Source organism: Bos taurus, chromosome 12 (assembly GCF_002263795.3).
Source record: "Bos taurus isolate L1 Dominette 01449 registration number 42190680 breed Hereford chromosome 12, ARS-UCD2.0, whole genome shotgun sequence".
Taxonomy (NCBI): domain Eukaryota; kingdom Metazoa; phylum Chordata; class Mammalia; order Artiodactyla; family Bovidae; genus Bos; species Bos taurus.
Genome location: NC_037339.1, coordinates 36,409,914 through 36,435,596, shown reverse-complemented (window position 1 = coordinate 36,435,596; position 25,683 = coordinate 36,409,914). Strand labels below are relative to the sequence as shown.

At 42.8% G+C, this 25,683-nt stretch overlaps 1 protein-coding gene across 1 annotated transcript in view; it reads left to right on the top strand.

Moving 5' to 3' along the window:
• Positions 1 to 25,683, top strand: part of PARP4 (poly(ADP-ribose) polymerase family member 4) — a 76,578-nt gene that overhangs the window by 39,110 nt on the left and 11,785 nt on the right. Inside the window, exons 21-32 of the mRNA XM_002691868.7 lie at positions 1,172 to 1,309; positions 4,737 to 4,932; positions 5,873 to 5,940; positions 6,512 to 6,699; positions 8,357 to 8,456; positions 10,306 to 10,476; positions 10,734 to 10,814; positions 14,118 to 14,198; positions 15,440 to 15,535; positions 16,135 to 16,257; positions 21,048 to 22,445; positions 24,086 to 24,185. Coding sequence (XP_002691914.3) covers positions 1,172 to 1,309; positions 4,737 to 4,932; positions 5,873 to 5,940; positions 6,512 to 6,699; positions 8,357 to 8,456; positions 10,306 to 10,476; positions 10,734 to 10,814; positions 14,118 to 14,198; positions 15,440 to 15,535; positions 16,135 to 16,257; positions 21,048 to 22,445; positions 24,086 to 24,185 — 2,740 coding nt within the window. The remainder of the gene's footprint in view (positions 1 to 1,171; positions 1,310 to 4,736; positions 4,933 to 5,872; positions 5,941 to 6,511; positions 6,700 to 8,356; positions 8,457 to 10,305; positions 10,477 to 10,733; positions 10,815 to 14,117; positions 14,199 to 15,439; positions 15,536 to 16,134; positions 16,258 to 21,047; positions 22,446 to 24,085; positions 24,186 to 25,683) is intronic.

Here is a 25,683-nt window from a genome sequence, read left to right as displayed (position 1 = left end):
AAGGAGCTGGAGAGTTTTACTACAGAGGGCAGGCCCAGAAATATACCATGCCGCCTTTGTCACTTAAAGCCTCCCCTTTGTATTTTCAGAAGGTATTTTATACTTATAAAAATACTATTTTACAATAAAGGCATAATTCTAAAATTCCCGTTGGATTTTCTGTTTTACTATTCTGTGTTGTAATTATCTTCTGCATCCAGATAACAGGATACACAGACCAGTCACCTTTGGGTCCAGGGTCTGAGACTGTCTCCAGGGGGTTGAGTTTGCTTGTGTGTATCCACTGTAGATGAAGAAGGAAATGGCAATCCACTCCAGTATTCTTGCCTGGAAAATTCCATGGATAGAGAAGCCTGGTGGGCTACAGTCCATGGGGTTGCCAAGAGTTGACCATAGCTGAGCGACTGAGCACATGTACCTTAGAACCAAGAGGATAAAAACATGATCTGGTGAATGGATAGGAAAGCTATGGTACATATACACAATGGAGTATTACTCAGCCATTAAAAGAATACATTTGAATCAGTTCTAATGAGGTGGATGAACCTGGAGCCTATTATACAGAGTGAAGTAAGCCAGAAAGAAAATCACCAATACAGTATACTAATGCATATATATGGAATTTAGAAAGACGGTAACTATAACCCTGTATGCGAGACAGCAAAAGAGACACAGATGTATAGAACAGTCTTTTGGACTCTGTGGGAGAGGGTGAGGGTGGGATGATTTGGGAGAATGGCATTGAAACATGTATAATATCATATGTGAAACGAATCGCCAGTCGAAGTTCGATGCAGGATACAGGATGCTCGGGGCTGGTACACTGGGATGACCCAGAGGGATGGTATGGGGAGGGAGGTGGGAAGAGGGTTCAGGATAGGGAACACATGTACACCCATGGCGGATTCATGTTGATGTATGGCAAAACCAATACAATATTGTAAAGTAATTAGCCTCCAATTAAAATAAATAAATTTGTATTAAAAAAATAATAAATGAATTTTATTCTTGTTTAAAAAAAAAAAACGTGATCTTGGTCACACTTGTAAAACCTACAGTTCACAACATTGTTGATTTTTAATAGAGTTATGTAAATCATGCATGGATTTGCTACTTGATAGTATGGTGTAATTCACTTATTTACTTTGTTCTCACGGTTGTTTGTTTGCAGAGAACAGACTGCAAAGCTGTGATTAGTACTGTGGAAGGCAGCTCCTTAGACAGCAATGGATTTTCTCTCCTCATCGGTTTGGTTGATGTGTATCTCCCAAGAATGTGGGTTGAAAAGCATCCAGAAAAAGAAAGCGAGGTATACTCATTCTTACTTAGAAGTAGGAGATACTGTTGAAAAAGTATTTTAGGATAGATCATTTAAATTTGGAAATGATTGATAGTCTTGAAAAGCTAGCGTTACATAAAGAGCTCTCACCACCCCAGTACTTTACAATGAAAAATATTCGTGATAGAGGAGATTCCTTGGCAGTCTAGTGTTTCCACAGCAGAGGTTTCAGGTTCAATCCTTGCATGTGAGAGGCACAACCCAAAAATACTTAACGACATCAAGAATGAAAAATTTTTGTAGTTTCAAGCAAAGCCCCCATGTGGCATATTTCCCATAAAAATTGTCATTTTTACCTTTGTTGTTGTTTAGTAGCTAAGTTGGGTCTGACTCTTTTGCGACCCTATGGACCATAGCCCACCAGGCTCCTCCATCCATGGGATTTTCCAGGCAAGAGTACTGGAGCTGGCTGCCATTTTCTTCCTCAGGGGATCTTCCCAAACTAGGGATCGAACCCAAGTCTCTTGTGTCTCCTGCATTAGCAGGCAGATCCTTACCACTGCACCACCTGGGAAGCAATTTTTACCTTAATAGTGTTCGTTGCTCAGTTGTGTCTGACTCTTTACGACCCCTTGGACTGTAGCCAGCCAGGGTCCTCTGTCCATGAGATTCTCCAGGTAAGAATACTGGAGTGGGTTGCCATTCCCTTCTCCAGGGAATCTTCCTGACCCAGGGATCAAACTCAGGTCTCTGGATAAAGGCAGATTCTTTATTGTCTGAGTCACCAGGGAAGCCCTAACTTTTTTTTTTTACCTTAATCCCTAACAAAAAGAAAATGTGCCTTCATATATTACATTGGTTAGTCTGTATACTTTTTACAGCTTTTAAAACATTGATACTGTAAAAAGATAGAAAATTATTTACGGCTGTTAGACCATATTATGTGGCTGTTATAATCTCTTCTAATTAAAAATTGAGAGCAACATCAGCAAGATGGTCAAATAAGACATCCTTTGTATGTACCCCAAACAAATGGGCAACAGGTTCATGAAAAGATGTTCAGCATCACTAATCATCGAGGAAATGCAAATGAAGACCTGTGGTATCACTTCACACCCATTAGAACGACTGTTTTCAAAAAGACAAGTATTGATAAAGAAGTGGAAGAAAGGGAACGCTCAGACATTATTTATGGGAATGTAATCCAGTGTAGCCACTATGGGGAACAGTGTGAAGGATCCTCAAAAAATAGAACTACTAGGACTTCCCTGATGGTCCAGTGGTTAAGAATCTACCTGCCAGTGCAGGAGACACAGGTTTGATTCCTGGTCCGGGAAGATCCCACATGCTGCAGAGCAGCTAAACTCATGCTCCACAAATACTGAACCTGTGCTCTAGAGCCTGGGAGCCGCAACTCCTGATGCCCAAATGCCCTGGAGCCCTTGCTCCCATCTCTGCAATGAGAAGCCCGAGCACCACAACTAGAGGGAAGAGCCTGCTCACCACAGCCAGAGAAAGCCGTGTGCAGCAACCAAGATCCAGCACAGTCAAGAATAAATAGTAAATAAATATTACAAAATAGAACTACTGTATAACCCTGCAATCCCATATCTTGGTATATTTCAAAGGAAATGAAATTGCTGTCTCAAATACTCGCACCCCAGTGTTCATTGCTGCATTATTTATAATAAGACATGAAAACAACCCAAGTGTCCTTTGATGGATGAATGGATAAAGCAAATTAAATATATACACATATGTGTAACATGTGCAACACATATGTAATATATGTTACCTACACATACAGTAGAATATTACTCAACCATAAAAAATAAGGAAATCTTGCCATTTGCAACAATACAGATAGACCTTGAGAGTATCATGCTAAGTGAAACAAGTCAGACAGAAAAATACAAATACTGTATAATCTCATTTACATGTGGTGTCTAGAAAAAGCTGGGCTCACAGAAACAGAGGGTAGAATGGTGGTGGTTACCAGGGCTCAAGGGTGGGGGAGTAGAAATAAGGTGGTGTTGGTACGAGGATACTAAGGTCTAGGTATAAAACAAATAATTTCTGGGGATCAAATATGTAGGATGATGATTGTAGTTAGGCATACTGTGTTGTGTATCTGAAGGTTGCTAAGAGGCTAAATCTTAGATGTTCTTGCTAGCTAACCTTATTGTGGTAGTCATTTCACAGTACTGTGTGCTAAATGGTTGCACTGTAAATCTTGAACTTACACAATGCTGTATGTAAATCGTGTCCAGTAAATCTGGAGGAAAGTTTTCATGGAAAGTAATAGTAGTTCTATTTTGAGTGTTGGTTGGTTATAAGATAAAAGGTCAGTGTGTGCATTTCAGTCATCACACACCACAGTGCCAGAGACTGGGACATATTCATTATTTATTCATCCTGAAGACACTTTTGATATCACAGCAATGTTCAGATATTAATTCTGTATTAGTTCTGAACCTCTCAGGGGTTTATGAGGTTCACGTTGGGAACCCCAGCTCTGACATTCTGCTTTTTGTTTGATCTCCTATAGGCCATCTCATTTTTGAATAAATCTTATTATTTTTGTTTTTATAGTAGTATTTTGCCTGATTATAAAGTTTTCAGATTTTACAAGTAAATTTTTTCCAATAAAAATTACACATTTATGCCAGATGTTGCAAATCCTAGGTACATGTGTATCTTGTTTGTACCTTAGAGGGTTTTGTGAGATACTGCTGCTGCTGCTGCTGCTAAGTCAGTTTGGTCATGTCCGACTCTGTGCGACCCCATAGACGTCAGCCCACCAAGCTCCCCTGCCCCTGGGATTCTCCAGGCAAGAACACTGCAGTGGGTTGCCATTTCCTTCTCCAATGCGTGAAAGTGAAGTCGCTCAGTCGTGTCCAACTCTTAGAGACCCCATGGGCTGCAGCCTACCAGACTTCTCCATCCATGGGATTTTCCAGGCAAGAGTACCATTGGAGTGGGGTGCCATTGCCTTCACTAGGTGTGTACAAACTCAAGGGTCTTTGAAGTGCAACAGCTGATTGTGGTTTAAAGGGGCAGGGTAAGTTGCTGAACCCTGTAAGTAGCAAGAATTAGTACCTTTTCATTCATCTTGCCTGTGACGTGGGTTGTTGTACACTTGCTATGCTCCTGATGAAGTGCACACTCCTATGTACATTAGTGTGGGGTGTATCTCCCTTCTGGAGGCTTAGAGGATTTTTTTTTTTTTTTTTGCCAGTCATTCCCATTGACAAGTGGCACATTCCCATGAGGCTCTGAGAAGTAGTGAGAAACCATGGGCCTGAGCCCATAGGGCCTCATTGTTTAGATTGGTGACTCAGTGTTTTATAACTGTCCCAACTATGAGTGAAGTTCTGGGTCTCTGGGTGCATGTAAATAACCAGATGAACTCAAGTGATAAGAAGCACCAGCCTAGCTCCTGTTTTTCTCCCTTTAGGCCTGCATGCTTGTGTTTCAACCAAATCTTGGTATTACCGTCCCTGACGAAGCTGAGAGGAGTGAAGTGATTATTTGTCTTGATTGCTCCAATTCCATGGAGGGCGAGACATTCCTGCAAGCCAAACAGATTGCCTTGCATGCACTGTCCTGTGTGGGAAAGGAGCAGAAGGTGAACGTCATCAAGTTCGGCACAAGTGAGTGCTCCGCCCTGCGCCTCCTCCAGAGCGTCAGCACGTCAATGGGAAGGGGTGACTGTAACCTGTCTGTGGAGTGAGCGGCAGCACAGCGAGGTTCAAAAGCAAGAACTCTGGAGCCAGGTCCCCAGCTTGAATCCCAGCTCTGCACCTGAGCCCTGGATGTGGCCTTGGGCAGCTTACTGGAACTTGGTTCTCTCATCTGTAACAGGAGAGAAATAGTCCCTCCTCATAGTGCTGTGGTGAGGGTTGAGCTCATGTATTTAAAGGACTTTAAACAATGCCTATCATATAGAAAATGCCAGATGAGTATTACTGTTGTTATTGTTACCAGTTGAACTGAGTGTGAGACCCTTGGTTTGATGAGTTCGAGGGTCCAAGGATCAGGACAGAACCTCTGAAATCAGCACAGTGGTAGAGGAGCTGTAAGGAACGTCTCAGGAGGCACCAGACAAGCCCCACTGAAGAAAGGACTGTCCCCTTCAGGTGGGGTCCAGGGGCCTCTCAGCCCCTCGGAAGGAGCAGCATGGGGTGTGGGGACAGCCACACCCTGCTGATTATTTACTGTGCCGTTTGGTGGAAGAGGAAGCCCCTTCACGAAGGAGGAAGGAGCCAGGGTCTGCTGCTGCTGGTGGGGAGAGTTCAGATGAGCAGGGACATGCTGAGGGCCGGAGGGCGGCGTGGCCTACTGCCTGGGCTGTCCCAATGTCCTGTGTCTTCCTCTGCACGTAGTTGGCTGAAGAGCAGACTCCTCATGCACAGCCTGACCCAGGTCGTTTTTGCTCAGTAAAGTGCGTCATTTGAATGCAGTGGAATTTTTTAAAGGAATGCTGTGGTGAATTTTTTTTATGTATTAAAATTACCAACCATTATTATTGTTTGTTAGTGGTCAAAAAGTGAATATTTAATGGCAACATCTTACACCAGTCTTGTCATACAGGTTACAAGGAATTATTTTCATATCCTAAGTGCATCACGAGCAATAAGATGCCGACAGAGTTCATCATGGTGAGTACCAGTAGCTACCTTTGTCCTCTGTCTTCTCTCCGTCAGGCTTCAGTGGTTCTGCCAGTCTCCCCAAGAAGCCCTAGTCCTTCCATTTCTGTATGCGGATGGGCTCTTTTAGTTCATTAATAAAAGTGACATGAACTCATTAAGAAAATGGAAAATTAAAAAATAAAGAAAAAATTGTTCACAGTCCCACCATCTGAATACAATCAGCATTAACAGCTTTGAATGTTTTGCTCTGTCCCCTTTCTTTCTTTCTTTTTTTAAATTGAGCAAACTAGGAATGACCAATTGTGTCCTCGGTCCAGACTAGCTGGCAATCCCAGGGGTGTTTTGATGTAATAGTTCTTTGAAAACCGTAAAGAAACAAAGAAACGCCAACTAATAATATTATAGGTACTGTGTGACATGAAATAAACTAAAAGGATAGTTGTTCCACAAATGAATCAATAGGAAAGAATTTCCTTTCGGTGACAATAACCCTCACTAAGGGGTGTGCTTCAGTAAGTAATTACAGTTGGTGGTGAAGACACCCCAAAAGAAGTAAATGATTTTGCTTCAATTCCTCCAGTCTGCTACACCTACCATGGGAAACACAGATTTCTGGAAGACACTTCGATACTTAAATTTGCTGTACCCTTCCCACGTGTTACGGAACATCCTCCTCATATCCGACGGGCACCTCCAGAACGAGAGCCTGACCTTGCAGCTCGTAAGAAGAAGCGTGCCGCACACCAGGCTGTTCTCCTGTGGGGTCAGGTGAGCACAGGCGGGCCGGTCCCACGGGGGAAGTCAGCAGGTGGGAGCTGCTTGGTGCAGAGGGGCCAGCTCTGGGCTCTTGGCCCCGGCCGCTGCCTGGGTCTCAGAGCCTGAGCAGCCTCAGGTTAGCCGTGCCTCTGGGGGGGCACCTTCACCCTATTCTGTGAAGTGGAGATGACAGAGGGTCTAATAAACTTACTCTGAAAATCTCGTGAACTTGTATACATGGAAACAGCCAGCAAGCTCCACTTCAGTGTTGGAGACTGTTACTTGAATAATTGAACCTAACCTGGCAGGCCGGGCACACCCAGGGCTGATGGTCACCCCACCCCACCCCACCCCCGGCTGCTCTGTCCCTTCCCTGCACCCCTCTGACTGCTGCCATTTTCTCACTGGCATTTGCTCACCCTGCTGTGTACAGGAATCTTTCTCTAGAGAAGCTAAAACCCACGACTGTTGGGGTTCACTCCCTCCCCATTTATAGTTAATGTTTTTGCATTGAATTGAGGATTATGGTATAAAAATAAGGAAGACAGAGGAGAGCAGGGGCCATGCTGGCATTTGCACACAGCATGCCTGACCCTGCCCCCCTGCCCTCCCCCGCTGTGAGGTCACTGTCCTGACCAGTGGGCATCGGCCTCCCTGGGCAGGACGTCCCGCTGCACAGGCAGGGGTGAGGAGGGATGTCCAGGGCTCTCCTATCCATAGTCATAGAGCAAAGGGAGCAGATCATGATTTGGGGGGGGAGGTGACCCTGAGCTTGGACACAGTTTGTCCAGTTTTTAATGTTTTCTACGGGTTTCTTCTTCATTTTATATGTACGCATTCGTGTTCACATGTTAACCACATTTCGTGAGTCTTCAGGAGCAGAGACTGTTTATTCCACCTGTTTAACAAGTGGTCCTCTCAGGCTCACACGGCAACCTCACTAACCTGTAAAAGCTGTAAATACATATAGACTCTGTCTTAAGGATTTTCTAATCAGTGTTGTAATCAAATCAGTTAGTTTTTATCACCGAAGACATACCCACGTTATCAATAGGCTGAAGTGTATTTCCAGAATATCTTTCTCAAACTCTTTTTCTGAAAAAATTATTGATCACTTGTCTAATACTTCAGGAGGAACTTCTCTAACAAAGTACTCTTGATTAGTTGTAGAATAATTGAGAGAAATGTAACAGAACATTGTCAATTAAATATCAAAGATTACATTTGCCGGAATGAAAGTTACTTCCTAGTTCTTTGTCATCTAAATGTGGACCAGATTTTAAGACACAGGCTTGGTTAACTCTTCTGTCAGCCTTGACTTTAGAATCAGCTGAGGGCAGCTTTGACATTCATTGAGAGTGGATCCCAGTCACCATCCCTGTCACAAACACTCCGGAGGTTTCTCAGAATCATCTCCTCCCTCCTCCAGTGAATCAGAAGCCAGAAATTTATGCTTTTTTCTCTTGTGAAAGAGACATGAGTCTTCTGATATGTGGGAACATGGATTACCCAGACCTGTAGATGTTTCCTACTTTCTGGCCTAAGTTTTATATCTGCCTTCAGCTGCAGAACATAACGTGTCTTCCACTGAGTCCTAAGCTGTGTCAGTATTCACTATGTGTACTTCAACATGTTTCTAAAATTCCGTTAAAACGTGAAATGTTATCAGTTCTACAGCAAATCGTCATGTCTTACGGAGTCTGTCCCACTATGGCGCTGGAGTATTTGAATATTTTAACTCAAAATCCAAACATAGCTGGAAAAAACAGGTATGTGTCTCAAACATCTTATTTCAGTCTTATGTTTAAATGTGGAAATCTTATCTTCTTAGAAATCTAGTGACAGTAACTTCTGTGTTTTCATCAATGGAAAAGGGAGCTAGAAAAAGGCAAAAAGGTACCCAAAGCATATGCAACCCACCCTTAGTTACCCCTAGCCTTCCCTCCCACCCTTAGTTACTGCTAGGCTTGCACAGGAAACACTCCACTGGGGCGTTCTTCTAGCTAACTTTTTTTTTTTTTTCCAATTCATGTATTATTGCATGGATACAAGCCTTAACCCTGGTTCTGACAACATGAATTCCTCTTCCCATCTTTAACCACTGATTACTATAAACCTCGGCGTACTGTTTATTTTAGCCACATGGAGCTTGGCCATTTATTCCATCTTGTCATCTGGATGAGCTTCAGATTCAAAACACACACTAACCAGAGCCCTGCAGGCAGTTGTAGCTAGTGGTTTGATTTCTGCTTTATATAATGTCATGGGTTGGTTTTTAAAAGTGAAATATTACACGTTTTTTTGGCTCAGATTAATTTTTTATTGTGGCAAAATATACATAAACTTTACCATTTTCAGGTGTACAATTCAGGGTTATTAAGTGAACTCACAGTATTGTGTAGCCATCACCATGATCTAGCTCCAGAACATTTCCATCATCCCAAACAGGAAGTCTATCCCTAATTCTTTTCTTTTTTTGGCTGTGCCATGTGGCATGTAGCAATCTTAGTTCCCTGACCAGGGATCAAACCTGTGCCTCTGCAGTGAAAGCACAGAGTCTCAACCACTGGGAACCCAGGGAAACCCCCTACCCCTGGTTAAACAATGACTCCTCACCCCTGCTCCCCCAACCCCCTGGCACCCACCCTCTTCTGTCTCTGTAAATTTAGCTCCTCTAGGAACCTCATATCAGTGGAATCCAGCAATGTTTGTCTTTTTGTGCCTGGCTTATTTCATTTGGCATAGTGTTTTTGAGGTCCATTCATGTTGTAGTATATGTGAGAATTTTGTACCTTTTTAAGGCTGAAAAATATTCCATTATATGTATACACCACATTTTGTGTATCCATTTATTGTCACTAGACCCTGGGGTTGTTTCTGCCTTTTGACTGTGAATCATACTGACCTGATGATTGGTGTACAGGCATGTGTTGGAGGCCCTAATTTCAGTACCCAGAAGTGGGATTGCTAAGTCATGTGGTAACTGCACTTAGTGTTTTAAGAGCTGCCATTCTGCGGAGAAGGCAATGGCACCCCACTCCAGTACTTCTGCCTGGAAAATCCCATGGACGGAGGAGCCTGGTAGGCTGCAGTCCATGGGGTCGCTGAGGGTCGGACACGACTGAAGCAACTTTGCAGCAGCAGCATACTGTTGTTCACTGGCATTTTACATTCCCACTAGCAGTGTGCCAAGGTTCCAGTTTATTCCACATCTGCATCAACACTTATTTTCACACTTTTTGATTTTATATAGCCCTCCCAATGGATGTGAATTTGTATCTAATTAAGGTTTCGATTTGCATTTCCCTAGGGAGAAATGTCTATTCAAGTCCTTTGTAGGGTTAATTTTTATAACTGGAATCTACTACACGACAAAGTTGTTTATTGGTAATTAATTAATAGAATAATTCTAAGATGGTTTGTGAATTTAAATTGTGTGCTAGTGCTATTATTAAAAATTTGACTTAGAATCCTGTTGGAAATATACCCAGTAGCAGGAAGGAGGGGAAAAAAAGAGCTACAATTCCCAAAGGACAGAATGTAAAGTCATTTTTAAGTGTTAGGTAGCTATTTTCTGAATGTAACACTGAAAGAGAAATAACTCCTCTTGATAAATAGATAGAAGCCCAGATGGATAGGCTGAGTTCTCCCAGTTGCCACTCGGTCTCCGTCAAATGGCAGCAGCTGAGCACGGACACGCCCGCACCCCTGCAGGCCCCCACCCAGGTGCAGTCCCTGTTCCACAGCGAGCGACTCCTTGTCTACGGGCTCACTCCTCACTGTACACAGGTGAGGAGCACGCAGGCTTTTTATTATGGGAACAGCAATGTGTTTTGCTAATAACTTTCTTTTTCTTTTTTCTTCCCTTTCCTTTACCCCCAAGTCATAATATGCTACACAGTTTTTCCTGGGATCACAGTGCTTGGTTAACCAAGGGCACTGGAGAGCCTCTTAATTCTCATTAAAATCACTGAAAGAATCACTGTTGAACTAACCAGGACATTATGAAGTAGAAAAACTATAAGGAATTTTTTTTCCCATTTCAGGCAACTCTACATGCGCTGATTCAAGAGAGAGAGTATTCTACAGTGGTGTCAACTACTGAACTTCAGAAGACAACTGGAACGGTGAGATTAAAAACTTAAACTGTGCACTCACTGTTTTTGAAAGTTAAAATAATTCTGTATTTTCATATTTAATGCACCACGTCCTTCCTGCATTGTTTTCTGTGCTGACATCTTAGCACCTGATGTGATGTGGAGGGTTGTTATCTCCACAAGCGAGGACACTGACCATCAGTTTCTAAGGCAGCAGCTCTTCATCCGGGGTCTTGAGTCCAGGAGTATCCACAGGGGCATCAGTGGGCATAAATAACTGCAGTTAAACCTGGTGTTTTGTGAATGAAACCTTTAAAGGTGGTTCTCAAAGATGTGCATGTCTCCCTACAAGTTCAGTGTACCTGCAGTGCCTGGTCCTTGCCTCTTATTTTAGAATACTGAGTATAATTGTACTGGATTGCCGGGGACCAGCCCCAGCTGATCCAGGGTATTCGAAGGAGAGACAGCCTAGGCGACTATTTATATGCTAATTAGAGATATAAAGAATAATAGAATGAGGATAGCTCAGTAGGAAAATTCAGTGGAGAAAAGAGGCTGAGTAGCTTGGTTTACGCGGGAGACCAATAAAACTTCAAGACAAGAAGTTTGCACCACTTACGTAGGCCGCAGGCGCCCTCTCAAATAGCGGAAGGTGCCTCACCCTAGACACCTTCTCGAGTGGGTCTTAGAAACCCAGGCATAATTAGTAAGCGTGGTGGGTTCCGCGCTCCAGATGGAGACTCAGCTGGAAGTTAAAGGGAAGAATGACATGGGGAGACCAAGCGCTGGTGAGCAAGGCCCATAGCTTTATTTTTAACAGGGGCTTTTATACCCTAAGTTACACATAGAGGATAATAGGGGATGCAAAGTCAGCAGTCTTTGATTCTTATCAAAAACCAGGGTTTCTTTCCTGCAAATTTATCGTATACAAATGGTTTAGGTGATTTACATCATCTTCTGGCCAGAAGGCCTACTAACATTTTATGACTCTTGACAAGGACTTATCAACAAAGACTTATTTTTTCTAAGAGTAATTATTTTAAGGTTTGGCGCCATCTTCCAAAGATAAAATTGCATTCCTATAGGGCGGATGTGTAATGGGTTTACAACAAAGGAAAGAATTTATTACCTTAAGGGTCTAAAGTTACTAACACCAAGGCCACTACTTATTTTTTCTACATACCCACTATTAATTAATACACATTCAAGGATACAATTCAGAGGATGTGAAAACTTGGCAACAAGCATTGACTCATCAATGAAATCCTTTACTAGTTTATTCTGACAGTTTTTAACTCTCTGAGAGGCTCTAAGCTATTTGAATACCTTAAGCTTTCCGTGCCTCTCGAGGCTGGGAGACTGTAAACAATCGTATGCATAGCTGCAGGAGTCCGGGTAAACTTGTCAGGCGAGTTAGAGAGCCATCTGAGGGGTTTGGATTTAAACACTCCTAATTGCCCAGGACCTTTATTAATTGGAGCTGTAAGTTAACTCTTTGACAGAGAGAGCGAGATGGTGGTAGGGGACAGCCCCCAGTAAAGTCAGAGGTGAGAGCACAAAGCAATAAAGTAGGCAGACTCTGGTTTTTTGGGGGGTAGATGCTCGAGAATATCCGGGGGGACTCCTGAGGCTCGATCCCGCTTTTGCATATGCCGAGCCTCCTTCCTCATGACCTTTGTCACGAGTGGAATGCCTCACCGGCTCCCGGCACTGGATGATGAATAAAACATTGTATATTGAGGATGTGTTTTTGTTTTTCCTATTTTTGGATTAAAAGCAAATGAATTTGTAGTATTTGCATTAGTACCAAATCTGCTATAGTTAGATCTGGAAAACTCCTAACCTGTCTATGCTGTATGCCTGGAGAATTCCATGGACAGAGGAGCCCAGTGAGCTACAGTCCATGGGGTTGAAAAGAGTCAGACACGACTGAGGCAGTAACTACTACTACTATTCATAGGAGTATTTATATAACCAGACAACCATTCCTTATTTATATCTATATAATCAGACATTGCTGTGGCTCAGTGGTAAAGAATCCACCTGCCAATTCGGGGGACGCAGGTTTGATCCCTGGGTCGGGAAGATCCCCTGGAGAAGGAAATGGCAACCCACTCTAGTATTCTTGCCTGGGAAATCCCATGGACAGAGGAACCCAGCAGGCTACAATCCACGAGGTCACAAAAGAGTTGGACATGACTTAGTGACTAAACAATAACAACAACAACAACAAAACTAAAGCAAAGCTTTCATTTTGGCATTGAATGAAAACTTATTACTTGCCAATGACTTATGTATAGAATTTAAGGGTATCTTTGTATTGTCTGAAAAACTGAATCTCAGTGGGATTTTACCTGGGAGCAGGTCATTTTCCATAAAGTCATAATTTTTATAGTTGTCTTTCCACTGTGAATCGTGGCCTTACCAGTAAAAAATGGCAGGAGTTGGAATTGTCACTGATGGGAGACGTTGCCTTTTGAGTCCTGTTGTTTCAGCCATTTGAGGAAAGGGTGGTGCCCTGGCCCTTGACTTCCTGGTGCTCTGTCTGTGGCCCCTTCAGAGTGGAGATCACAGTCAGGCCTCACAGCCCTGGGCTGGCTCTTCCAGTAGAGCAGGTCACACGTGTATAGAAAATGCCAACTATAGGGACAGAATGGAGACGAATGGGTGCCAGGACTGGAGGTGACTGCACAGCGACACGACACGAGGTTTTAGTGGGAAGAAATCCCCTTGTCTGTGTTTCAGTGGTGCTCACACACCGTCTATATGCATGTATACTCAGTCACTTCAGTCGTGTCTGAATCTTTGTGACCCCATGGACTGTAACCCACCAGGCTCCTCTGTCCATGGGATTCTCCAAGCAAGAATACTGGAGTGGGTTGCCATGCCCTCCTCCCAGGGATCTTCCCAACCCAGCGATCAAACCCTGATCTTCTGCATTGCAGGCAGATTCTTTTCAGCTGAGCCACCAGGGAAGCCCCCACATACAGTCTGTGAAAGTGAAAGTTGCTCAGTCATGTCCGACTCTTTGCGACCCCATGGACTATACAGTCCGTGGAATTCTCCAGGCCAGAATGCTGGAGTGGTAGCCTTTCTCTTCTCCAGGGGATCTTCCCAACCCAGGGATCAAACCCAGGTCTCTCACATTGCAGGCGGATTCTTTGCCAGCTGAACCACCAGGGAAGCCCACACAGCGTCTACATTAGTTAAAACTTATCAACCTGCACACCTAAAGGGGGTGAATTTCATTGTATGCAAATGCATCTCAATTATGTAAATAATTTCCTATGTATGACATGAATTAGAATCTTTTTTCCTTTGGTGCCTGAACAGATGATTCACAAGCTGGCAGCTCGAGCTCTGATAAGAGATTATGAAGATGGCATTCTCCACGAAAACGAAGTGAATCACGAGGTTTGCTTTTTCATGTGAAAGCCATTGTCTGTTTTTTTGGCCTTTCTTGAGTTGCTTTATCCTTGGAAATGTGAATGAGGATCAGCAGATGGAAAGGGACCCCTGTCATCATTGCCGTGTTTTCCATGCCGGGGTGCAGGGTGCCCCATAGTTACTTGATTTAGTTTTTAGTTAGCTTATTGAATGAATTATTGACAGAACAAAGGAAACTCAGACGCCTCCCTCAGTGCCTGTAAAGACACCACCTAGGTGCTTGTGTGTTGTAGGGTGAATGTCTCCATCTGTGATGAAAAGGCCAGGTCTGGGGGGCTGAGCCGCCTGGGGAGCTCAGCAGAGCCAAGCCCACCTTGCCCCCCCATCACTGAGCCACTGAGGCCCTGGCAGGGGACTCCCTCTGCTACCCCATACCCAGATGACTGCTGTCAAATGATGGCTGGAGCATTAGCGCTCAGCACACTCCTCCCCAGGCAGTTGGTTCCCTCAGAGGTCAGCACCCTCCTTCTCACCCTCAGGTCAGCAGCCTTGGTCCTGCTTTGCTCAGGGTCCTTTTCCATCTGAGGGCAGCTGACCAGCTGCACTGGCAAACCAGCCTGGACCAGTCCCTCTACCTCCTGACACCCCTGGGCTCCTCATCTTTACAGTGAGAGACAGACTCAATGTGACAGGTCTTGGCAGCTCAGCAGCCTTGACCTTGAGGGCTCCTTATAAACACACCACAAGCCACAAGAAGCTCATGAATATGAATTGCTGTTTCTGTACTTTAGCCTCTCGTTGAGCCCAGTTTTTGCAGGAAATGGCAGGTTAGCCACTTGAGATACTTAGGCAGAGCCATCGACTCAATGTTGCGTTGGAAATCCTAATTATAAAATTGCTGCTAAGTCACTTCAGTCGTGTCTGACTCTGTGCGACCCCATAGACGGCAGCCCACCAGGCTCCCCCATCCCTGGGATTCTCCAGGCAAGAACACTGGAGTGGGTTGCCATTTCCTTCTCCAATGCAGGAAAGTGAAAAGTGAAAGTGAAGTCGCTCAGTCGTGTCCGACTTTTAGCGACCCCATGGACTACAGCCTACCAGGCTCCTCCATCCATGGGATTTTCCAGGCAAGAGTACTGGAGTGGGGTGCCATTATCTACTTCTTATAGAAAGCCACCTTTTTGTATTATGTAGTATTCATTTAATTGGTCAATAGGACATGATTTCATTTGTTATTCATTATTCTGTCTTATTATCATTTTTCTTAGATGAAGAAGCAAACTTTAAAATCTCTGATTATTAAACTCAGTAAAGAAAACTCTCTCATAACACAGTTTACAAGCTTTGTGGCTGTGGAGAAAAGGGTATGTATTGTTAATTCACCGTCATTTTATCTATATTTGCGGGCTAAGAAGATGATTCTTGCCTTCGCTGTCACTGGTGGCCCCTGCGTCTGTGAAAAGCAGCAGAAAGCCTCTTATCCACGCAGGGCACAGGGCTTGCGTGATCTCTGCATGAGTTACCTGTGCTGTTATTTTAATGTTACAGTTGAATTCGTACACAATTAATAAAGATGAGAAATGCCAAAAATGTAACAAATTGTTGAATATGTGAATTTTAAGATATACTACAATTTGTTACATTTTTGGCATTTCTCACCTTTATTAATTCTTGACCCTCAGAAAATAAGAGAGGCCTGGGCTCCCCTTACCCTGTGAGTGGCCCTTTCGTCTACACAGTTTGAGAGGAGAGCCCTCCAAGGCACTTGGTACAGCGCCACCCAGCAGGTGCTCTATGAAGGGGACCCTCACCCCAACCTGACCATCTTCTCCCCCAGGACACAGGATCCAGTCCAACCCCCAAACATATTCCAAACCAAACATTCATGAGGCTTTAGAATTTGTAATAATAATTTAACGTGATAATGCCTGTTTTCTCTTTACCTGATTGTTATTCAATATAGTATGGTAATGAGTCACCTTCTCCTGATATTCCAAATACTTTGGAACTTATTGCCAAAGAAGACATAGATTTTCTGCCATACATGAGCTGGGAGGGGGAACAACCAGATGCCAGCAGGATGCAGGTGAGTGTTGATTACAAATCAATTGATATAATTGTGTGTACAAGTTGTGATTACAAATCAATTGATACAATTGATCAATTGTGTGCTCATGCTTTTATGATGGTAAGGGGAACCCTTCGCTAAAATAGCACCCTTTTGATCTGTATACAAGCAGATACTGATGTCTCCCTGATGATGGGAATTTTTGCACATTTTTAAAAATGCTGTTATGTGAGAAAGGCTCCATTTCCAAATGTAGCTATAAAGTGCAAAAGAGGAACAATAGTGGTTACAGACAAACTGTGGTTCAGGAAGCCAAAGGCCTTATCTCTAAGAGTGACAGGCAGTTCATCCTGAAAGTAGTGATAAAAGCCTATCTAATTATCTAACTTCACCACCAATATTTATTAAAGTTTGTAGTGCTTTATGCTGTGGCCTTTGTGACCACATGATAGAAGTTGAGAAGCACAACTTAAATAAAAACTGGAAGATGTTAGTCACTAGTCATGTCTAACTCTTTGCAACCCCATGGACTCCCACCAAGCTCCTCTATCCTTGGAATTCTCCAGGCAAGAATACTGGAGTAGGTTGCCATTCCCTTCTCCAGGGAAATAAAACCTGGAAGATATATACAAAAGCAAAGGAACAAAACAGTGGTAGTAAGACTCTGGAGTATCCAAATTAGAGACGTAAAACTGCCAAAATCTAAGGATTTAAAATCCAAGGGAAAAAATTTATGTGCTTCCAAGGTGGGCCTAGTGCTAAAGAACCTGCCTGCTGACACAGGAGACATAATAGACACCAGTTTGATCCCTGGGTCAGAAAGATCCCCTGGAGGAGGGCATGGCAACTCACTCCAGTATTCTTGCCTGAAAAATCCCATGGACAGAGGTGCCTACAATTGGCGGGCTACAATCCATGGGGTTGCAAAGAGTCTGACACAACTCGGCAACTAAAGAACAAAATGTAAAGGATCTTGGCTAGCTAAAACACCTTTGAAAAGGAAGAAGAGGTTGGAGGCCTTACACCATCTGATATTGAGGCTTACTATAAAGCCACAGTAAGTAGGAAAGTGTGGTATTAACATAAAATGGACATCTAGACCATTGGAACAGCATGGAGAATCTAGAAATATATCCAGATATATAGGGCCAATTGTCTACAGAGGCCCAAGGCTATTCAATGGGGGAAAACAATCTTTTTAAAAAAAGATTCTGAAAAGATTGTATAGTCATGTACCAAAAAACAAAACAAAACCCCTCTACCCTTAGTTCACTCCATATAAAAAGATTGACTGGATTATTGGCTTAAATGTAATAGCTGAAACCTGAGTATCTGGGAAGAAAACAGGAGAAAACCTTAATGAGCTAGGGTTGTACAAAGCTTTCCTAAATTTAAAGAACAAACCACAAAAAAAATTGGTGAACTGGACTTTATTAATATCAAAAACTTTTATTCTTCAGAAGACACTGTTAAGAAAATGAAAGGGCAGACCACAGACTGGGAGAAAATGTTTGCAAAACATATCTGACAAATATGTTTATCTAAAATATATAAAGAAGTCTTACAATCCGATAATAAGAAAACAACCCAGTAAAAAAAAATAAGCAGAAGATCATTTTAGAAAACTCTCAGTTTCTTAAAGAGTTAACTATACACCTATCATTTGACCCAGCCAAATGAAATGAAAGTATGTGTTTACACAAAGACTTGCGCATGAGTATTCATTGTGGCTTTACTTGTAGCAGCCAGAAGTTGGACACAACCATCAGGAGATAAATGAGTAAACAAATTGTGGTACACGAGAGTAACTACTCAGCAGTAAAAAGGAGAAATAGTCTCTCAGCCGTGTCTGACTCTTTGCAACCCAATAGACTGTAGCCTGCCAGGCTCCTCTGTCCATGGCGTTCTCCAGGCAAGAATACTGGAATGTATTGCCATTCCCTTCTCCAGAGGATCTTCCTGACCCAAGGATTGAACCCAGATCTTCTGCATTGCAGGCAGTTTCTTTACCATCTGAGCTACAGGGAAGTCCTGTAGCTCAAAAAAAGGTTAAAAAGGAGAATTAACCATTGATATATACAACAACATGGATAAATGTCAGGGCAGTTATACTAAGTAAAAGTCAAAGAATATAAGCTGTAAGCTTCCATTGACACAAAATATGTGCAAACCAATCTGAAGTTACAGAAAGCAAGGAGGAGGAGTGAGATGCGGCACAAAAGGGCACGCTAAAGGAGTGTGTGCTGAATATGTCATTGCCCTCGTTGTGACAATGGTCTCAGGGATGTATATTTATGCCAGAACTCATCACTCTAAGATGTAGTTGTTTATGTCAATTATACCCAAATAAATCTATTTTGAATATCTAATTAGCTTTAACCAAATTGCCTGTTTGCGTGTCCAACTCTGTGGCCCCATGGACTGTAGCCCATCAGGTTCCTCTGTCCATGGAATTTTCCAGGCAAGAATACTGGAATGGGTTGCCATTTCCTACTCCAGGGGATCTACCCAACCCAGAGATCAAACCCGCCTGTCTTGCATCTCTTGCATTGGTAGGCAGATTCTTTATCTCTAGAGCCACCTGAAAGCCCAAATTGCCACTACATAGGTTATATCAGTTCACTCTCCCATCAGAAGCACTTGAGAGGCTGTTACTCTATTCTCTCTTTAACCCAGTATATTATTCAAATTTTTGATCTTTACAGATCTGGTAGGTTAAAAGTATTTTAGTGATATTTTAATTTTCATTTATTTCTTTATGAATGAAAAGGAACATGTTTTCATATTCCTAAGAGCCCACATATTCATCTTTTCTAGGTATCGTCCATTAATGTCTTTTACCTTTTTAAATTGTGAGATTAGTCATTTTCTTGTTTATCTTAGGAAAATTATATTTTGTAGGGAAATTAGGCCTTTATGATACGAGTTGCAAAAATTTCTCAGTTTGTCATTTGTATTTTGATGTTGCTTATCATCATTTTGTCATACAGATATTTTAATGAAGTCAAGCATTTTCATCTTTGGGTTTCTTTGTTTTGTATTGCTTTGTCTTTTGTCATGCTTAGAAATCTTTCCTTCAGATATTATGCTTTATAAAAATTTCCCATGATTTCTTTCTTTAAATAGTTGTATGGCTTCATGTTTACGTTGAAATTTTCTTTCCTGGTATAAGATGGGACATATGGGAACAACTTTATTCCTTTCCAGATGACTTCCAACTTTCTCCAGCACCATTTATTAAATAAGTCTTCTTTTCCTCTAATTGATTTTAGGAATCTTTGTTGTCTTTATCATCTCCTAACTCCCCACTTGTGTTAGGATCTGTTGCTGGACCCTGTATTCTGTTTCCTAAATCAGTCTGTTATAATTGTAATTTTATAAAAGTCTTTAATGTCTGATGGGTCTGGTCCATCACTTGCTCTTTTTTCACTTTACTCATCTAATTAAGAAAAATTTAACCAGAAAAATTTAAATATTATTTTAAATGTGTGTCTTGTCCTGTGTCCTGCAGTATTAATTATATGTGCTGAGCTGTGCTTAGTCTCTCAGGCATGTCTGACTGTGTGTGGCCCCATGGACTGTAGCTTACAAGGCTCCTCTGTCCATGGGGATTCTCCAGGCAAGAATACTGGAATGGGTTGTCATGCCCTCCTCCAGGGCATCTTCCCAACCCAGGGATTGAACCCAGGTCTCCCACATTGCAGGCGGATTGTTTATCCTCTGAGTCACAAGGGAATCCCAAGAAGACTGGAAGGGGTAGCCTATCCCTTCTCCAGGGGAGCTTCCCAACCCAGGAATTGAACTTGGGTCTCCGGCATCACAGGAAGATTCTTTACCAGCAGAGCTACCAGGGAAGCCCCATTAATTATTTAAATATACACATTTGTCTGAACTGGGAAGGGACTACTCCTTTTAAAAAAAAAAACCTCATTTACATTGGTAAAACTAAAAGCTGATTATTTTCAAGATATCTCAAGGACTAGTAATTCATATAAAATGTGATTTTATTTACATGTATGTTTTTAAGGAATACTCTTTAAAATTTATTCAGATAATAGTAGTGACAGCATCCCTCATTCTCTTTTTTTTTATATATTTTCATATTCTAATATAAAAGACATTAATTTACTTAAAGCTTTGGAGTTTTTTTTTCAGTTTTCTCATTTTCTTAATATTTCTTAAAGCAGTATAAAAGACTGGAATAATTTCATTCTATCAGTTTATTTTAGGGCTGCTAAGTTGCTTTAGTTGTGTCCAACTCTCTGTGACCCCATGGACTATAGCCCACCAGGCTCCTCTGTCCATGGGATTCTCCAGGCAAGAATACTGGAGTGGGTTGCCATGCCCTCCTCCAGTGGATCTTCCCAAACCAGGGATTGAACCTGCATCTTTTATGTCTCTTGCATTGGCAGGTTGGGTTCTTTACCACCAGTGCCACCTGGAAAGCCCATTTTAGGACTAATTTGACACTATAATATTGCTTATTGTCAAGTCTTTGGCAAGTCTCTTTTATGGTCCTCAGTTTCCTCTTGTGGAAAATAAGGGATGTTTAAAATTCTGTGATTCTAAGAACAGAGAGAGATTAAGATATTTGGTGTATTTACCACTGATATTGTCTCCAGCTCTCCAACTCCATGTCTGTAAATGAGGGCACTATAGGTAAGTGACCCTGAGTGTCTGGTCTTCTCAGTGCCCTGGGACAGACAGTTTCATCAGTGCTGAGAGGTCAGCTCCTAGGAAGCCTGGCTTCTTGATCATCATCCACTTAACCTGTGCTTTCCTTATATTGTCACTTCTCTTTCTGGCAGACACTTTCAGCATCGTCTGAATGGAACCAAGAACCCAAACGTAAATGTAAACGTAAACAGACTAAAAAGAAGCGTTCATCACTTAAGATGATACTTTCTGAAGATTTTAAAGCCTTTAGCTCAGATGCCCCAGAAGAATCTGAAGCGGTCAGTTTTGTCTTCAGGGATGCAGAGGAGCCCTGGGGTTTGGGTCTGATGGAGTCATCTAAACAAACAGAAGTTAAACCACAATTCACAGAAGCTATCTCACAGAAAACGGCCTTTTCTGACATTCCTACTGCCCCTAGTTTCTTAACTACACCCCTCCATGTTGGCTCTGGTTTCTACCTTCAGGCCAGTTCAGCACTGTTTGGTTCTCCAGCTGGTCCCAAACACTTCGGTTCCCCTAAGAAGTACCTGGAAATGGGCAGTGGTGCCGACGTTTCCCTGGACATGGCGTCTTTTCCCAGGCTGCATCTCCAGGGGTCACCTTTGCAACTTGCTGCTGCTCCCAGGGTCTCGTTTAGCTCCGGGTCTCAGCTGCCCAAAACCAATCAAGGGGGTGCCACAGGCTTCAGTGCCCTCACTACCCTTCAGCCAGACCCTCTCTCACGGCCGAATCTTTTTTCCTGTTCTGCAAGTCTTCTCCCTTGTCCACTTGTAAAGTCTGTCTTTTCTTCCCCTGCCTCTCCTCCCTCCCTACCCAGGGGCGTTGTTCCCCCTCCTCCCCCTCTACCTGGGTGGTGTGGTGTTCTTCCTTCTCCCCCTCTTCCCCCTCTAACTGGGGGACTTGTTCCCCCTCCTCCCCCTCTATCTCAGAGGGTTGGCATTCCTCCTCCCCCTCCTCCCCCTCTACCTGGGTGGTGTGGTGTTCCTCCTTCTCCCCCACTTCCCCCTCTAACTGGGGGACTTGTTCCCCCTCCTCCCCCTCTACCTGGGTGGGGTGGTGTTCCTCCTCCTCCCCATCTTCCCCCTCTATCTGGAGGAATTGTTCCCCCTCCTCCCCCTCTATCTCAGGGGGTTGGCATTCCTCCTCCCCCTCCTCCCCCTCTTTCCTCTCCTCTTCCCTCTCACCATCTCCCATCTCCTAGGAGTGCCAGTTATAAGCTGCCAGTGGCTCCATCTGGCCCTGCTGAGGATGCCCGGCTGGACATTCCTCTGTTAGCTGTGTATGATAAGCCTTTGTCATTAGACTCCCTCCAATATGACTGTTCATTTTTTGAATGTTCTTCTGAAACGGAAAGTGATAAAACAGGAGAACTTCTGGCAAGTAGGATTTTTAAAAAGCTGGCAGAATATGACCTGAGAAGTGGCTTTACTGCAAGTACTCAGGCACAAAAAGATGAGGATGGCCTAGTTGGCAAAGCAAGCTGGAGGAATTATGTGCCTTCGACTGAACTCTTCAGGCTTCAGACCAAGGTACTAGTCTTCTCTCTCCATAAATCTGCTTCATTAGCTTCAAAGTTCAGGATGGTGCTACACAAAGTAGCTACTCACCAGACTGCTGCTGGTCCACACTGACATGAGGAGCTAGTCCCAGAACGCAGCTTCCTTCACTGAGAAGCCAGCCAAACAAACAGTGTGCTTGAGAAAAGCTGGTGCTTACCTACCTATTTTTAACTGTTAGGCCAGAATATCATGAAAGGGAGTGTTAACATTCCTCAGTTGAAGGTTAGCATCCCTCAGTGGGTCCTGGGGTAAGACATTAATCTCCTAGGTTCTAAAACTGCTGAACTGCAATTCACACAAATTTCACATTGCAAAGTAAAGCACAAGTGTTGTAAGTACACTTTAAATATTAAAAGTTCTCAGGAATATGACTCAACATGTGAGCTTATATTAGAGATTAGCATTCCATTTGTGAAGCTAAATCACACTATAAATTTAGTTCTTGCACTGGTACTAAGACCCAATCTGATATCTGTAATTAACTTGTTTTGATGTAATATGCTCAATCTCTCAGCCATGTCTAATTCTTTGCAACCCCATCCACGGTAGCCTACCAGGCTCCTCCATCTGTGGAATTTTCCAGGCAAAAGTATAGTAAAGTAGAAAAGTAACTTGGTTTAGTGTCAGTTCAAGTCCCAACCCTTCCACTCTGTGATCCAGGGCAAGTCAGTCTTTCAGTCATCCACGTAATGAAAGTAATAAAAGTGTCCAGCTCGCAGAGAGGTAGACCAGCTGCCCGCAGCCTCCACCTGGAGAAATGCATGTGAAAACAGCATAGCACAGCAACAGTCTTTGAGCCAGAGTGTTGAGGTTTAGGTCCTGCTGCAACTGCTTGTCAGCTGTGTGACTTTGGACAACTTGCTTAAGTTTTCGTACCTCAGTGTCCTCATCTGCACAGTGGGTTCAGTGACAGTACTTCACAGGAAGCAGCTCACAAGAAAACAGCACTCCACACTAGGTGAAGGCCAGCTGGCACAATGTGTCACTCCTGTTAGTTTTCAAATTGTTGCCATAGATCCTTTCACCCATGTGCTTGCCTGCACCCCACCTTCGCCTCCACGCCCTGTGTTAGTTCACCTTGGACCTGGAGTCTGTCTGCTTCTCAGTTAGGATCCCAGGATCAGGCTTGCAACACTTCTGTAAGCATGTGATGAAGATCCGTCTTAGCTGGAGTGGGCAGAGTATGTGAGCACAAGGAAGGTAGTTTCAAAGAGCATGTTCAACATAATTTTATCTTCAGTAGAAAAGAGTCATTTTCATATTTCATCATAAGGACACATTTTAATGTTGAACAAAAGGAACCATGTTATTTAAAAGTTTGAGAAACATTGTTTCAAAGAATTATTAGAAGAAAAAAAGTATAATACTATTTTAAAAAACGTCCATACGTGAACCTCTCTACTGCTTTATTACAAATGCTACCAGATATAATACTTATTGTCCATAGTATTTATGAGATTCCCAATAATACTGTGTTTGCACATGAAGAAACTTCAATTTTACAGTATAGATGTCTTAATTCCCTGAGTGGAAAACATATTATTCATCACATAACTCATGTGATGAAATTGTAATAATGTGGCTGAAATTTTGTTTTGTTAATTTCTTAGGATGGATGCTGGAAACTTACACAAGAACTGGGATTTATATTAAAACTTAATACAAATATTTTAAACAGCTTTCTTGAGCAAAAAGGCATTCGATCTTTAGGTATGTCACTAGTTTTCTATTTATAAATGTCACGCTCTTAAATGTTACACGTTTTTGTAAACCAGTGTTCTAATATATTTGTTTCTTCCAGTCCAGCATTTCTCATGATGTACTCTGCATATAAGTTAAATAAGCAGGGTGACAATATATAGCCTTGATGTACTCCTTTTCCTATTTGGAACCAGTCTGATGTTCCATGTCCAGTTCTAACTGGTGCTTCCTGACCTGCATACAGATTTCTCAAGAGGCAGGTCAGGTGGTCTGGTATTCCCATCTCTTTCAGAATTTTCCACGGTTCATTGTGATCCACACAGTCAAAGGCTTTGGCATAGTCAATAAAGCAGAAATAGATGTTTTTCTGGAACTCTCTTGCTTTTTCCATGATCCAGCGGATGTTGGCAATTTGATCCCTGGTTCCTCTGCCTTTTCTAAAACCAGCTTGAACATCTGGAAGTTCACAGTTCACATATTGATGAAGCCTGGCTTGGAGAATTTTGAACATTACTTTACTAGTGTGTGAGATGAGTGCAATTGTGCAGTAGTTTGAGCATTCTTTGGCATTGTCTTTCTTAAGGATTGGAATGAAAACTGACCTTTTCCAGTCCTGTGGCCACTGCTGAGTTTTCCAAATTTGCTGGCATATTGAGTGAGCATGTTCACAGCATCATCTTTCAGGATTTGAAATAGCTCAACTGGAATTCCATCACCTCCACTAGCTTTGTTCGTAGTGATGCTTCCTAAGGCCCACCTGACTTCGCATTCCAGGATGTCTGGCTCTAGATGAGTGATCACACCATCGTGATTATCTGGGTCGTGAAGATCTTTTTTGTACAGTTCTTCTGTGTATTCTTGCCACCTCTTCTTAATATCTTCTGCTTCTGTTAGGTCCATACCATTTCTGTCCTTTATCGAGCCCATCTTTGCATGAAATGTTCCCTTGGAAAGCTGGAATCAAGATTGCCGGGAGAAATATCAATAACCTCAGATATGCAGATGACACCACCCTTATGGCAGAAAGTGAAGAGGAACTAAAAAGCCTCTTGATGAAAGTGAAAGTGGAGAATGAAAAAGTTGGCTTTAAGCTCAACATTCAGAAAATGAAGATCATGGCATCCGGTCCCACCACTTCATGGGAAATAGATGGGGAAACAGTGGAAACAGTGTCAGACTTTATTTTTGGGGGCTCCAAAATCACTGCAGATGGTGACTGCAGCCATGAAATTAAAAGACGCTTACTCCTTGGAAGGAAAGTTATGACCAACCTAGATAGCATATTCAAAAGCAGAGACATTACTTTGCCAACAAAAGTCCGTCTAGTCAAGGCTATGGTTTTTCCAGTGGTCATGTATGGATGTGAGAGTTGGACTGTGAAGAAGGCTGAGCGCCGAAGAATTGATGCTTTTGAACTGTAGTGTTGGAGAAGACTCTTGAGAGTCCCTTGACTGCAAGGAGATCCAACCAGTCCATTCTGAAAGAGGTCAGCCCTGGGATTTCTTTG